General features: G+C 33.3%; 1 protein-coding gene across 1 annotated transcript; it reads left to right on the top strand.

Moving 5' to 3' along the window:
- Nucleotides 1-16,164: 16,164 nt before the first annotated feature.
- On the top strand, nucleotides 16,165-16,863 carry LOC142597682 (uncharacterized). Its single transcript, XM_075732730.1, has 3 exons — nucleotides 16,165-16,390; nucleotides 16,443-16,659; nucleotides 16,851-16,863. The coding sequence occupies exons 1-3, from the start codon at nucleotides 16,279-16,281 to the stop codon at nucleotides 16,861-16,863; spliced, it is 342 nt and encodes a 113-aa protein (XP_075588845.1). The 5' UTR covers nucleotides 16,165-16,278.
- Nucleotides 16,864-16,886: the final 23 nt, after the last annotated feature.

Raw genomic sequence — 16,886 nt, 5'->3', positions numbered from 1 at the left:
ATTATTGAACCTGGTAAACCAGAAATGATTGAAACAACTGAGATTATTGAAACTGTTGAAGAAACACCTGAAGGAGACAAGAAAATTAAAAAAGTCAAGAAGCCTAAAATTGAAGAAATTAAACCAACAGAAGATGAAAAGCCAATCATTGAAGAAATGACTGAAAAACATAACGAATCAGATATTGTGGAATCCACTGAAATAATTGAAACGATCATAGAAGACACACCAGGAGATGATAAGAAAGTTGTCAAAAAGACTAAAAAAATTAAAAAGCCAACAAAGACAATATCTGATGAAGAATTAGTGGAATTGATTGACATTTACGAAGTAGTTGAATCTATTCCAGCAATTGAACAAGTTGATGGTAAAAAGAAAAAGGTTCATAAAATAAAGAAAATCAAAAAACCAGAAGCCATTGAACCGAATGAATATAAAGAAGAACCAGAAGATCAAGTGATTCTGGATTCAGAAGATAAACCAGAAAAAGTCATCCGAAAAATTAAAAAAGACAAAAAACCGAAGCCAGGTGATGAGTTGATACCCGAACAGCCAACTGATGCCACTGAAACAACGGAAATCATTGAAACTGTTCAAGAAATATATACACCAGAAGGTAAAAAGAAAGTTGTCAAAAAAGTCAAAAAGACAAAGAAAACCGAAGATACAAAACCAACTGAAGATGAAAAATCTGTTGAAAAGGAAGATGAACCAGAAGTTGTCGAAACGATCGAAGAGATTGAAACACCAGAAGGTAAAAAGACTGTGCTGAAAAAAGTTAAGAAATCCAAAAAACCAAAAGAAGAAAAACCAATTCAAGAAGAAATCACTGAACAACCTGAAGAAACAGAAATGATCGAAACTACCGAAGTTATCGAAACCATCGAGGAAACACCAGTCGGTGAAAAGAAAATTGTGAAAAAGATAAAGAAGATAAAGAAACCAAAAGAACAACCCCTCGATGAAAAATCGAAACCAGAAATCGATTATGAGAAACCCATTGAGAAAGAAGAACCAACACCTGAATTGATTGAAACCACTGAAGTCATCGAAACTATTGAAGAGACACCTGATGGTGAGAGGAAAATTGTCAAAAAGATTAGAAAAGTCAAAAAACCAAAAGTAACAGAAGAAACAGTCAGTTTGAAACCAACTGATGAACCGATAATGGAAGAATCTCTTGAAGATGAAATCAGGCCCCAAGATGAATCGAAAATTGAATCAGACACCAAGAGAAAAATATTAAAGAAATCAAAACGAAAAGAATCGATCAGCGAAATTCCTGAAACTAACGAAAAGCAAGTGACTGAAGAAATCAAAACCGAAATATTTGAAGAAATCATTGAATTGCCTGAAGATGAAGGGCAAAAGGCAGAAGTTGTTGAAACGACACCTGAAGATGAGAAGAAAGTTGTCAAGAAGGTCAAAAAACTTAAGAAATCTGATGACAAAAAACAGGAAGAAATAAAACCAGATGAAGATATCAGCAAAACAGAAACAACAGAATCCGAGCCAATACCAGAACATGCAGACGAGAAATTGAAGATTTTCGATGAAACAGATATGATCGAAGAAATTGAAACAACCACAGAACCGGATGGCAAAAAGAAAGCTACGAAACGAAAAACAAAGAAACCAAAACAACCTGAAAAAGACGAAACGGTTTCTGAAGAGAAACTCGATGAACCAATAGAACATGATGATATTGTTGAAACAATTGAAATGATTGAAATATACGATGTAGTGGAATTTACTCCAGACATAGAAATTATCGATGATAGTAAACAGAAAAAAGTACAAAAAATCAAAAAGATTAAAAAGCCAAAACACAAAGAACCAATCGATTACGAAGAAGAACCAGAAGATCAGGTGATTCTTGATGCAGAAGATAAACCAGAAAAAGTCATTCGAAAAATGAAAAAAGATAAAAAACCAAAAGATCAGCGAATTGAATCAGAAGAAATATTAGATGAACCAAAGACTGAAGAAATCATTGAAACTGTGGTGGAAATCGCTACACCAGAAGGCAAGAAAAAAGTTGTTAAAAAGTTGAAGAAAATCGAGAAAACTGATGAAATGAAACCAAAGGAAGAAGAAGAAGAAAATCTCGAAGAATCAACAGAAATGATCGAAGAAATTGAAACACCAGAAGGTAAACAAACCATATTGAAAAAAGTAAAGAAAATCAAAAAGATTAAAAAGGAAAAACCAAGTGAAGAACAAACAAAACCAGAAATTGAAGAAGAAAAACTGATTCTTGAAAATATTGTTGAAGAGCAGCCTGATGAACCCGAAGTGATTGAAACAACCGAAGCCATTGAAACTATTGAAGATACACCAGAAGGTGAGAAGAAAATTGTCAAAAAGGTTAAAAAAGTCAAAAAACCAAAAGTCATCAAAGAAATGATTGATTTGCAACTTTCTGATGAACCAATAATTGAAGAAATACCAGAAGAAAAGATTCCAAAATCCAAACCGGATGAACAATCGATAATTGAATTGATTGAAATCTATGAAGTAATGGAATTAACATCAGATGTAAAAAATGTTGAAGGCAAGAAGAAAAAGGTACACAAAATCAAGAAAATCAAAAAGCCTGAAGATCAACAACCGATCGAGTACAAAGAAGAACCAGAGGATCAAATCATACTTGATCAGTATGACAAACCTGAAAAAGTTATTCGTAAAGTCAAAAAGGACAAAAAACCAAAAGAAGAGCCAGATGAAGAAGTTATACCTGAACAGCCCAATGAAAGTGAAATAAATGAAACAACGGAAATCATTGAAACTGTTCAAGAAATCGACACACCAGAAGGTAAAAAGAAAGTTGTCAAAAAAGTGAAAAAGACAAAGAAAATTGAAGAGATACAGGCAAAAACGGATGAAAAACCAATTGATAAAACAGACGAAGTGATGGAATCGATAGAAGAGATTGAAACACCTGAAGGTAAAAAGACAGTATTGAAAAAAGTGAAAAAATCAAAGAAACCAAAAGAAGAAAAGCCATTCGACGAAAAATTAAAACAAGAAATCGAGTTTGAAAAATCTATAATGCAAGATGAACCGAAAATGGAAGAAACTGTTGAACAACCAGGCGAAGAAAAAATGATCGAAACTACTGAAGAAACACCTGATGAAGGACAGAAAATAGTTAAAAAAATAAAGAAAGTGAAAAAACCAAAAGCGATAGAAGAAACAATCAGTCTGAAACCATCTGATGAACCACTCACGGAAGAAGTTCCTGAAGAAGAGATTCGACTAGAAGATGAATCGAAAATCGATACAGAAACAAAGAAGAAAATATTAAAGAAACCAAAACGAAAAGAATCGATCACCGAAATTCCAGAAACATGCGGCAAAGAAGTAATTGAAGAAATCCAAACCGAAATCTTTGAGGAAATCATCGAATTGCCCAAAGATGATGAAGAAAAACCCGAAGTAATTATCGAAACAATGGAAGTAACACCTGAAGGTGAAAAGAAAATTGTCAAAAAGATCAAAAAAGAAAAGAAACCAACCGAAGAAGAAAAACCAATTCCTGGAGAAATAATTAAACAGCAAAAAGAATCAGAACAACCTGAAGAAAGAGAATTGATTGAAACGACAGAAGTTATCGAAACCATTGAGGAAACACCAGAAGGTGAAAAGAAAGTTGTTAAAAAAATCAAAAAAGTAAAGAGACCAAAGGAAGAAAAGCCTGTTGAAGAAGAATCGGAACCTCAAATCGAAACTAAAGAAACAACAGAAGAACAGAAACCAATTTCTGAAGAAATCACTGAACAACCAAAAGAAACAGAAATGATAGAAACCACCGAAGTTATCGAAACCATTGAGGAAACACCTGATGGTGATAAAAAGATTGCCAAAAAAATCAAAAAAGTAAAGAGAACGAAATCAGAAAAGCCAGAAGAGATTAAACCAGGAACTGATGAACTAAAAACAACCGAAGATGAAAAACCAACCCAAGAAGAAATTACTGATCATCCTAGTGAGCCAGAATTGATCGAAACGATTGAAGAGACAATCGATGATGGAAAGAAAATTGTCAAAAAGATCAAAAAAGCCAAGAAAATCACAGAAGAAATTAGTTTAAAACCTGATCAACAACAACCAATGGATGAAAAATCTCTCGAAGAAGACATTCGTCCAAAAGATGAATCGACAATCGATACAGAAACAAAAAAGAAAATATTAAAAAAACCAAAACTAAAAGAATCGATCACCGAAGTTACAGAAACAAGCGATAAAGAAGTGATTGAAGAAATCCAAACCGAAATCTTCGAAGAAATCATCGAATTGCCTGAAGATGAACAAAAATCAGAAGAATTTATTGAAACAATTGAAATGACACCTGAAGGTGATAAAAAAGTTGTCAAAAAAATCAAGACAAAGAAACCAAAAGAGGAAAAACCAGAAGAAATGAAACAAGAAATCAAAGATACGAAACCAACTGAAGATGAAAAAACAATTTCAGAAGAAATAATTGAACAACCAAAAGAATCAAAAATGATTGAAACAACCGAAGTAATCGAGACAATCGAAATGACACCTGATGGTGAGAAGAAAATTGTCAAAAAGATCAAGAAGACAAAGAAACCAAAAGAACAACCACTTGATGAAGAATCGAAACCAGAAAAACCAATAGAGGAAGAGAAACCGATTATCGAAGAGATTACTGAAACAACTGAAGAAAGAGAATTGATTGAAACAATCGAAATGACACCTGAAGGTGACGAAAAAGTTGTCAAAAAGATCAAAAAAGTAAAGAGGCCAAAGGAAGAAAAACCCATTGATGAACCAACTGAAGTCGTCGAATTAATTGACATTTATGAAGTTGTCGAATCAATTCCAACAGTTGAACATGTTGATGGGAAAAAGCGAAAGGTCCACAAAATAAAGAAAATCAAAAAGCCTAAAGATCAGCAACCGATTGAATATGAAGAAAAACCAGATGATCAGGTAATTTTGGATTCAGAAGACAAACCAGAAAAAGTAATACGCAAAATTAAAAAGGACAGAAAACGTAAAGATGAGTCAAAACCAGAAAAAGAAGAAATGTCGGAACAACCGACAGAAACCGATCAATCTGAAACAACAGAAATCATTGAAACGATCCAAGAAATTGAAACTCCAGAAGGCAAGAAAAAACTTGTTAAAAAAGTGAAAAAGACTAAGAAGATAAAAGAAACACCAAAGGATGATGGAAAAGTCGTTGGAGTAGAAGATAAACCAGACGAAGTTGTTGAAACTATCGAAGAGATTGAAACTCCAGAAGGCAAAAAGACTGTGTTGAAAAAAGTGAAGAAATCAAAAAAACCAACGGAAGAAAAGCCTTTGGATGAAGAATCGAAACCAGAAATCGATTATGAAAAATCAATCGAAGAAGAGAAACCCATTCTCGAAGAGTTTACGGAACAGCCTGATGAATCAGAAATAATTGAAACAAGCCAAGTCATCGAAACCGTTGAGGAAACACCTGAAGGTGATAAAAAGATTGTCAAAAAGATCAAGAAAATAAAGAAACCGAAAGTTACTGATGAACCAGAAATAAAAGAATCTCTCTCATCTCATGAAGATGAGATCCAACCAGAAGATGAATCTAAAATCGAAACAAAGAAGAAAATATTGAAAAGACCAAAACGAAAAGAATCGGTTACTGAAGTTCTCGAAACAGGTGATAAAGAAGTAACGGAAGAAATCCAAACCGAAATCTTTGAAGAAATCATCGAATTGCATGAAGATGAACAAAAATCAGAAGAATTCATTGAAACAATTGAAATGACACCTGAAGGTGATAAAAAAGTTGTCAAAAAGATCAAGAAGACAAAGAAACCGAGAGCAGAAAAGTCAGAAGATATCAAACCAGAAAACGTAGATGAAAAACGAATCCAAGAAATTACTGATCACTCTAGTGAGCCAGAATTGACCGAAATCATCGAAACCATTGAAAAAACGCTTGATGATGGAAAAAAAATAGTTAAAAAGATTAAAAAAGTAAAGAAATTGAAAGAACAACCACTCGATGATGAATCAAAGCCAGAAATGGAGTTGGAAAAAGAAGTTGTTCCAGAAACAGGTGTTGAAGAAGTGACTGAAGAAATTAAAACTGATATATTCGAAGAAATAATTGAATTGCCTGATGATAAAAAGAAATTGGTCAGAAAAAAGAAACCAAAACAAACTGAACCTGAAAAACCAATTGAGGAAAAAGATGATATGCCTGGTCGTGATGAGATCAGTGATGAACAACCAACCGACGACAAACCAATTGAAGAAAAGCCAATATTAGACGAGCAACAACTTCAAAAAAAACCAAAGAAAAAATCGGTGCGTATCAAATCCACCCCCGAAATAATAAATGAAAAAGATTTAGGAAAATCTCCAGTGGAAACAATTTTAGATGAATTAAAAGATTCGGAAAAACTAGATGAAACTACTGATAAACAAATCGAAACACTAGTTCAGCCACAATCTGAAGAAGAAAAACCTAGAAAACCAAAAAAATTGAAACACAAAAAACCTACTGAGGATGAAGAAAAAGCAATCACTGAAGAAATGATTGCCTTGAAACCAACAGATGAAATTTTGGAAGAAAAAGCTCCAGAAGATGAAATTCAACCTGACATTGAATCCGAAGTTGGAGTTGAAACCAAGAAAAAATTGGTAAAAAAATTGACTAAACCAAAAGAGCCATCAGCTGATTTACATGAAGCTGAGGAAAAAGAAATAACCGAAGAAACAACAGTCACTGTGACCGAGGAAATCATCGAACTACCTGATGAAGAAGGTGAAAAATCCGAAGATGAAACTAAACCCAAAAAGAAGAAAGTAATTAGACGAAAATCTAAACCAGATGTGAAAGAAGAAGAGAAACTAGAAAAACCTTCAGAAATGACAGAGGAAGAAAAAGTTGTGGATAAATTGAAAGATGAAAAAAGACCATCAAAGAAAATCAAAAAAGATAAGAAACCTGAAGATGTATCAGAGGAATTACAACCTGAAGTTGAAACTAAAAAAATCGATGAAACCGAAACATTTGAAAAAGCTTCACCTGAAGAAACGACCGAAGAACCTGGTGAAATTGAAAAAACCGAATTGGTTGACATTGAAATCACTAGTGAAGAAATAACTAAAGAGAAAAAGAAAGGCTTCAAAAAAATAAAACCAAAACGACAAGATGATATTGTGAAAGGTGAAACTAAAACTGGAGATGAAGTTGTCGAAGAGGAAGATAAACCTGAAAAAGAAGAGGAGCATGTAATTGAAGGAAAAGACGAACCTATAAAACCTGAAGACGAAACCAAGACTGAACTTGATGAACAATTGGTAGAAGAAAAACCAAAGAAAACAAAGAAATTGAAACCTAAAAAATCAACGGAAAAACCAGAAGATGAGGATAAAGTCATCACTGAAGAAGTGATTTCTATAAAGCCAACCGATGAAATTTTGGAAGAAAAGGCTCTAGAAGATGAAATTCAGCCGGACATTGAATCCGAAGTTGGAGTTGAAACAAAGAAAAAATTGGTTAAAAAATTAACGAAACCAAAAGCACCAACAGCTGAATTGCAGGATGCCGATGAAAAAGAAATAACCGAAGAAACAACAGTCACAGTGACTGAAGAAATCATCGAACTTCCTGATGAAGAACAAAAACCGGAAGATGAAACAAAACCAGTTGAAGATAAAGAAAAGCCAAAAAAGAAAAAAGTCATCAGACGAAAATCTAAACCAGATGCTTTGGAAGCTAAACCCGAAGAGGAGACAAAAGTCACAACAGAAGAAGTGATTTCTATAAAGCCAACCGATGAAATTCTCGAGGAACAAGCTCCTGAAGAAGAGATACAACCTGATATTGAATCCGAAGTTGGAGTTGAAACAAAGAAAAAATTGGTGAAAAAATTGACTAAACCAAAAGAACCAACAGCAGAATTACAGGAAGCCGAGGAAAAAGAAATAACCGAAGAAACGACAGTCACTGTGACTGAAGAAATTATTGAACTTCCTGATGAAGCGCAAAAACCAGAGGAAGAAATTCCAGAAGAGAATTCCGAAGAAGGTAAATCGAAAAAACCTTCAAAGAAAAAAGTAATTCGACGTAAATCGAAACCAGATGCTTTGGAAACTAAACCCAATGAAGAGACAAAAGTTATCACTGAAGAAATGATTGCCTTGAAACCGACAGATGAAATTCTCGAGGAACAAGCTCCTGAAGAAGAGATACAACCTGATATTGAATCCGAAGTTGGCGTTGAAACCAAGAAAAAATTGGTTAAAAAATTAACGAAACCAAAAGAGCCATCAGCTGATTTACATGAAGCTGATGATGAAAAAGAAATAAACGAAGAAACTACAGTCATTGTGACTGAGGAAATCATCGAATTACCAGATGAAGAAGTCGAAAAACCAGAAGATGAAACGAAAACCGATGAAGATAAACCGAAAAAGAAGAAAAAAGTAAAGAAACAAATCACAGAACAGGTGATTGAAGTGATCGAAATCTATGAAGTAGTTGAATCAATTCCAGCAATTGAACAAGTTGATGGCCAAAAGAAAAAGGTTCATAAAATCAAGAAAATTAAAAAACCAGAAGCCATTGAACCGATCGAGTACAAAGAAGAACCAGATGATCAAATCATACTCGATCAATATGACAAACCAGAAAAAGTCATTCGAAAAGTTAAAAAAGATAAAATACCAAAAGAGAAGCCAGATGAAGAAGTTATACCAGAACAGCCAAGTGAAATAACTGAAACGACGGAAATCATTGAAACTGTTCAAGAAATCGATACACCAGAAGGCAAAAAGAAAGTTGTCAAAAAGGTAAAGAAAACAACGAAAACTGATGAGGCCACACCAATCACTGATAAAATTGAACTCGTTGAAGAAGAAGATGAACCAGAAGTTGTCGAAACTATTGAAGAGATTGAAACACCAGAAGGTAAAAAGACTGTCCTCAAAAAGGTTAAGAAATCCAAAATCAAAGTTGAAGAAGAAGAAGGAATGAAACCAAAAGAAGAAACAAAACCTAAAAAACCGAAAAAGTTGAAATCCAAAACTACTACTGAGGACGATGAAAAAGCAATCACTGAAGAAGTGATTGCCTTGAAACCAACCGATGAAATTCTTGAGGAACAAGCTCCTGAAGAAGAAATTCAACCTGACATCGAATCCGAAGTTGGCGTAGAAACCAAGAAAAAATTGGTTAAAAAATTAACGAAATCAAAAGAACCAACAGCTGAATTGCAGGATGCCGATGAAAAAGAAATAACCGAAGAAACAACAGTCACAGTGACTGAAGAAATCATCGAACTTCCTGATGAAGAACAAAAACCGGAAGATGAAACAAAACCAGTTGAAGATAAAGAAAAGCCAAAAAAGAAAAAAGTCATCAGACGAAAATCTAAACCAGATGCTTTGGAAGCTAAACCCGAAGAGGAGACAAAAGTCACAACAGAAGAAGTGATTTCTATAAAGCCAACCGATGAAATTTTGGAAGAAAAGGCTCCAGAAGATGAAATTCAGCCGGACATTGAATCCGAAGTTGGAGTTGAAACAAAGAAAAAATTGGTGAAAAAATTGACTAAACCAAAAGAACCAACAGCTGAATTGCAGGATGCCGATGAAAAAGAAATAACCGAGGAAACTACAGTCATTGTGACTGAAGAAATAATCGAACTTCCTGATGAAGAGCAAAAACCAGAGGAAGAAATTCCAGAAGAGAAACCCGAAGAAGGTAAACCGAAAAAAACTTCAAAGAAAAAAGTCATCAGACGAAAATCCAAACCTGATGCTTTGGAAACTAAACCCGATGAAGAGACGAAAATCATCACTGAAGAATTGATTGCCTTGAAACCGACAGATGAAATTCTCGAGGAACAAGCACCAGAAGAAGAAATTCAACCAGACATTGAATCCGGAGTTGAAGTTGATACCAAGAAAAAATTGGTTAAAAAATTAACGAAACCAAAAGAACCAACAGCTGATTTACATGAAGCTGAAGAAAAAGAAATAACCGAAGAAACGACAGTCACTGTGACTGAAGAAATCATCGAACTACCAGATGAAGATGTTGAAACTAAACCAGATAAAGATGAAGAAAAGCCAAAAACGAAGAAAAAAGTAAAGAAACAAATTGAAGTGATAGAAATCTACGAGGTTGTCGAATATGTTTGCGAAATTGAGATCGCTGGTGACAAAAAGAAAAAAGTGCACAAAATCAAGAAAATCAAAAAGCCTGAAGACCAACAACCGATCGAGTACAAAGAAGAACCAGATGATCAAATCATACTCGATCAATATGACAAACCAGAAAAAGTCATCCGAAAAGTTAAAAAAGATAAAATACCAAAAGAGAAGCCAGATGAAGTTATACCAGAACATCCAAGTGAAAGTGAAACAACGGAAATCATTGAAACTGTTCAAGAAATCGACACACCAGAAGGTAAAAAGAAAATCGTCAAAAAAGTCAAAAAGACAAAGAAAACTGAAGAGATGAAACCAATGGAAGATGAAAAATCTGTTGAAAAAGAAGATGAACCAGAAGTTGTCGAAACGATCGAAGAGATTGAAACACCAGAAGGAAAAAAGACTGTCCTCAAAAAGGTTAAAAAATCCAAAATCAAAATTGAAGAAAAAGAAGAAATGCACGAAGAAGAAACAAAATCTAAAAAACCGAAAAAATTGAAACCTAGAAAACAATCATCAGACCAGGAAAAAATTATTACTGAAGAAATGGTTTCTATAAAACCAACGGATGAATTTCTTGAAGAACAAATCCCTGAAGAAGAAATTCGACCGGACATTGAATCCGAAGTTGGCGTCGAAATCAAGAAAAAATTGGTGAAAAAATTGACTAAACCTAAAGTACCAACAGCTGATTTACATGAAGCTGAGGAAAAAGAAATTACAGAAGAAACTAAAGTCACAGTGACAGAGGAGATTATCGAACTTCCGAGTGAAAAAGATGAAACCAAACCAAGTGATGAAAAAGAAGAACCAAAAAAGAAGAAAATCATTCGAAGAAAATCTAAACCCGATGTCACTGAAGAGAAGAAATTAACAGAAAAACAACCTTTAGATGAAGAATCAAAAATAAAAGATCAAACCGAAGAAAAGCTTGGACAGCTTTTGGAAGAAACACCTAAACCAAAGAAAAGTAAAAAAGTTATACGGCGAAAATCAAAATCATCTGAAGTATTGGAATCTGAAGAAAAGAAACCCGATGAAAAAGAATCAGAGAAGATTACAGATTTAGAGAAAGATGAAATAGTTGAACAATTGATTGATGAAATCACAGAGATTTACGAAATTGTTGAGTTGATTTCTGAAGTTGATATTGTTGATGGTAAAAAGAAAAAGGTTCACAAAATTAAAAAAATCTTGAAGCCAGAAGATAAAGAATCGATTGTATATTATGAAGAACCAGATGATGTAGTGATTTTCGATAAGAATGATGAACCAGAAAAAGTTATTCGTAAATCTAAAAAAGGCAAAAAACCAAAATTAATATATGAACCAAAAGAGACACTTACCGAGAAAGCTGAAATTATTGAAGAATCAATCGATGAAGAATCAAAATCAAAACCAACAATTGATTTTGATAAACCAAGCGAAGAAGAAATATCGAATCCCGAAGAAGAAATTATCGAACGCCGCCAGGGTGCAGCAGAAATAATTGAAACGATTGTAGTGACATCTGATGGTGAGGAAAAAATTGTCAAAAAAATTAAAAAAGTGAAAAAACCAAAAATCACAATGGAAGAAATAAGCTTGAAACCTTCTGATGAATCAATTAAGACAGAAATTCCTGAAGAATTGATTCAACCAGAAGATCAATCAAAAATTGACACTAAAACCAAGACAAAAATAGTTAAGAAAGCCAAACAAAAAGAATCGGTAACAGAAATTCCGCTGGCAGACGCTAAACAAGTAACGGAAGAAATCCAAACCGAAATCTTTGAAGAAATCATCGAATTGCCAGAAGATGATGAGCAAAAACCAGAAGAAATTATTGAAACAATTGAAATGACACCTGAAGGTGAACAAAAAGTTGTCAAAAAAATAAAGAAGACAAAGAAACCGAAAGCAGAAAAACCGACCGAATCGATTGAATTGTTTGAAATCTACGAAGTAGTTGAATTATTCCCAATTGTTGAAATGGTCCAAGGCAAGAAGAAAAAAGTGCAACGAATCAAGAAAATCAAAAAACCTAAAGATCAGCAACCAATTGAATACGAAGAAGAGCCAGAGGATCAAGTGATTTTGGATTCAGAAGATAAACCAGAAAAAGTCATCCGAAAAGTCAAAAAAGGCAAAAAACCTGGAGAAGAGTCGAAACCAGAAAAGGAACAACCGACTGAAATTGAAATGATTGAAACGACAGAATTGATTGAAACAATAGAAGAAATTGAAACACCAGAAGGAAAGAAAAAACTTGTGAAAAAAGTGAAAAAATCCAAGAAACCAAAAGAAGAAAAACAATTGGATGAAGAATCAATTGAACCTAGTGATTCAGAAATGATTGAAACATCCGAAATAATCGAAACAATTGAAGAGACACCAGATGGTGGCAAAAAAGTTGTCAAAAAGATTAAAAAAGTCAAAAAACCAAAACTGACAGACGAAGCAATCACTCTGAAACCATCTGATGAACCAATCACGGAAGAAGTTCCTGAAGAAGAAATCCGGCCAAAGGAAGAATCGAAAATCGATGCAGAAACAAAGAAGAAAATATTAAAGAAACCCAAACGAAAAGAATCGATCACCGAAATTCCTGCAACAGGTGATGATGAAATTACCGAAGAAATCAAAACCGAAGTATTTGAAGAAATTATTGAATTGCCTGAAGAGATTATGGAAACAATCGAAACGACATCTGATGGCGAAAAGAAAGTAATTAAAAAGATGAAAAAAGTTAAAAAGCCAAAAGATGAGAAACCAGAAGAATTAATCGAATTGATTGACATCTTCGAGGTGATTGAATCCATACCAACGGTTGAAATAGTCGAAGGTAAGAAGAAAAAGGTGCACAAAATTAAGAAAATTAAAAAGCCTGAAGACCAACAACCGATCGAGTACAAAGAAGAACCAGAAGACCAAATAATTCTGGATTCAGAAGATAAACCAGAAAAAGTTATTCGTAAAGTCAAAAAGGACAAAAAACCAAAGAAAGTCCAACCAGATGAAGATGTGATTGAACCTGAACAACCCAGTGAAAGTGAAATCACCGAAACAATGGAAATAATTGAGACTGTTCAAGAAATCTATACGCCAGAAGGCAAAAAGAAAGTTGTCAAAAAAGTGAAAAAGACAAGGAAAACTGACGAAATGAAGCCAACGGAAGATGAAAAACAAATTGATAAACCAGACGAAGTTGTGGAATCGATAGAAGAGATTGAAACACCAGAAGGTAAAAAGACTGTGTTGAAAAAAATGAAAAAATCCAAAAAACCAACAAAAGAACAGCCAATCGGCGAAGAATTTAAGCCAGAAGTTGAGTTTGTTATGCCAATCAAAGAAGAGAAAACAAAATCTGAAGAAATCATTGAACAACCTGGTGAACCAGAAATGATCGAAACAACTGAGATTATTGAAACTGTTGAAGAAACACCTGAAGGTGACAAGATAATTGTAAAAAAGATTAAAAAAGTCAAGAAGCCTAAAGAGGAAATATCTATGAAAGAAGAATTAAAATCTGAAATTGAAGAAATTAAACCAACAGAAGATGAAAAACCAATCATTGAAGAAATGACTGAAATAATCGAAACGATCATAGAAGACACACCAGGAGATGATAAGAAAGTTGTCAAAAAGACTAAAAAAATTAAAAAGCCAACAAAGACAACACCTGATGAAGAATTAGTGGAATTGATTGACATTTATGAAGTTGTTGAATTAATTCCAGCAATTGAACAGGTTGATGGTAAAAAGAAAAAGATTCATAAAATCAAGAAAATCAAAAAACCAGAAGCCATTGAACCGATTGAATATAAAGAAGAACCAGAAGATCAAGTGATTCTGGATTCAGAAGATAAACCAGAAAAAGTCATCCGAAAAATTAAAAAAGACAAAAAACCAAAACCAGATGATGAGTTGATACCCGAACAACCAAGTGAAACTGAGATAAATGAAACAACGGAAATCGTTGAAACAATCCAAGAGATCGAAACACCCGAAGGCAAGAAAAAAATTGTCAAAAAAGTAAAGAAAATGAAGAAAACTGAAGAAACAATACCAACAGGTGATGAAACAAAGCCTGTTGAAGAAGAAAAATCCGAACAAATAATTGAAACAATCGAGGAAATTGAAACACCAGAAGGCAGAAAGACTGTTCTGAAAAAAGTTAAGAAATCCAAAAAACCAACGGAAGAAATAATTGAACCAGAATTATTAACAAAAAAATTGGATGAAATGGAAGAAAAACTTGTTCCTGATGAAGTAACAACCATTGAACAGCAGCCAGATGACAATGATAAAACTGAAACCATCGATATAACTACTACCGAAGATATTATCGAAAAGAAAAAGAAAGGCATCAAAAAAATGAAACCAAAACATTTGGATGATGATCAAACTGAACCAGAAGATGGTTCAATACAACGACGACCTGTTGACGAAACAATCGAGCAATCAGCTGATCAGGATCAACAGGTTGATGAAACAGAAAAATCTAAGAAACCATTATCGAAAAAGAAAATAATTTGTAGAAAATCTAAACCCGATGAATCATCATCATCAACAACATTATTAATGACAACACCATTGGAAATTATAACCGATCAAATAAAAGATGAACAGACTGAAATTCCCGTACCGGAAACATTAGAATTTCCAATGGAAACTACAACAATGGATGAAAATCATTCAATTACATATGCTACTGAAGAAATTGATGTGCCAAAAAAGAAAAAATTACGAAAAATTAAACCATCATCAAATGATCAAAAAAGTAAAGAATCTAGTGATGATAAAATGCCAAAAATTGATGATGGCGATGATGAAATTGGCAAACATCCAGATATTACAATTGAATCAATTGAAGTTATGATCGACAGCAGCGATCATTATGATGATGATGATGATGATGATGATGACAAAACAATTCAAGATGGCATTCTTGGTGAACAAAAACCAAGTGAAGAAAATATCAAAAACAAAGGAAAAATTATCACAAAGAAAATCATTAAAAAGACAAAAAAGAAGCCAAAAGAATTTGCTGCTGCTGCTGCTGCCACTACTGAACCAGATGAAGAAAAATTGGTCAAGGATGAAATAACTTCAATGACAATGGTTGGCATGCAACCAACTGATGATAAAGCTAAACCGAATGAAGACGAACAACAACAACAGCAGCCTGATGAGGAAATAATTGAAGCCAAATCTGACGATCAAACAAAAACATTTAAAGTTGATGATGATGATGATGATAATGTGGATGATTCTACACAGAAATCGAAAAAGAAGAAACGAATAATTCGAAGAAAATCTAAACCGGAAATAGAACCGGAACAATTACCGAAATCTTATGAAGATGATGATGATGATGATAATGTTGATGAAGACAACAAACCAAAAATCATCAAAGACAAAGATGATAAAAAAATCGATATGATACAAATTTTGGAAAAACCAAACGACAATGAAACATCAACAACAACAACAACAACAGCCACAAAACAAGGTAGTGTAATTTTGTTTTGTTTTGTTTTTTTTTTCATTTAGGAAATTATTTTGGCTTTCAATAGTAAAAATAATGGAAAATCAACAACAGCAAAAGAAAAAAAAAATTCATCACAGTCAAATATTCAATTTTTTTTCGCTGCCATTGATTTTTGCTTTTTCATATATAAATTTTTATTTATTGTCATCTGAAAATGTTGTTGTTTATGCGCAAAAAAAAAGAAAAAATGGAAAACGCTTTTTTTGAAAGCAACCAGTGTTTTTTTAAATCCGGTATTTATGAAATTATGAAAAAAAATTTTTATCAAAAATTCGTTCAATTTTTTTCTATATTTTTTTAATCATTTTTTATCTTGTTTCTTTTTTTTCACACCCGTCCGTTCACTATTTAAAAACCAATCTCGGTCATTTTCATTTTATGAAAAAAAAACTTATGAATTATGTGTGTGGTTGAGAGTGTTGATATGCTTGATTAGTAGACACGTTGCTAACATCCGCTTTTTTTTTGGTTTTTTTCCAACAGAACTTCAACAACAAACTATTGTCGTTGGCGAACAAGAAGAAGAGATTCCAGTACAATTCATAACGATTGAACCAGAGATGATGGTGATGGAAGAAGAAAAAGTAAAACAGCAGAAAGTTGGAAAGAAAATCAAAAAATCGAAACAACCAAAAGAAGAAGAATCGAAACCTTTGGAAGAAGAAACACCAGGTATAGGAATTTGAATTTTGATGAAATTTTTTTCTGAATTTTTTTTTTGCAGCTTCATTCATATCACCAAATGAATTACGAATATCACCAATTGAAGATGAAAAACTTGAATCCGTACAGCCATTATTATATGAAGCTGAATGTAAAGATTTAAAATCAATCATATTGAATGAATGTTGTTTTGCTGAACCATTTAATCGAAAATCAACAACAACAACAATCAGTACGGTGCCAGAGAAAATAACCGAACAAACAGTGTATGATATAACGTTTGAAAATTTTACAAAAGTTTTGAAAAAAATCGATGGTGATGATGGTGATGATGGAAAGCAGCCAGATAAACAACAAGAAAAACAACCAGAATCAGCTGAAGAAAAACCAAAAGAAATATCCATCAAATTGAATCTTGTAACACCAGTGATTGCATTTGATAAAACCAAGGATTACATAATTCCATTAGAATTGTCTGGTGAACAATTGTCCAGATTTGAACAGC

Source organism: Dermatophagoides farinae, chromosome 7, assembly GCF_024713945.1.
Source record: "Dermatophagoides farinae isolate YC_2012a chromosome 7, ASM2471394v1, whole genome shotgun sequence".
Taxonomy (NCBI): domain Eukaryota; kingdom Metazoa; phylum Arthropoda; class Arachnida; order Sarcoptiformes; family Pyroglyphidae; genus Dermatophagoides; species Dermatophagoides farinae.
This window is presented reverse-complemented; position numbering and strand designations above follow the sequence as displayed.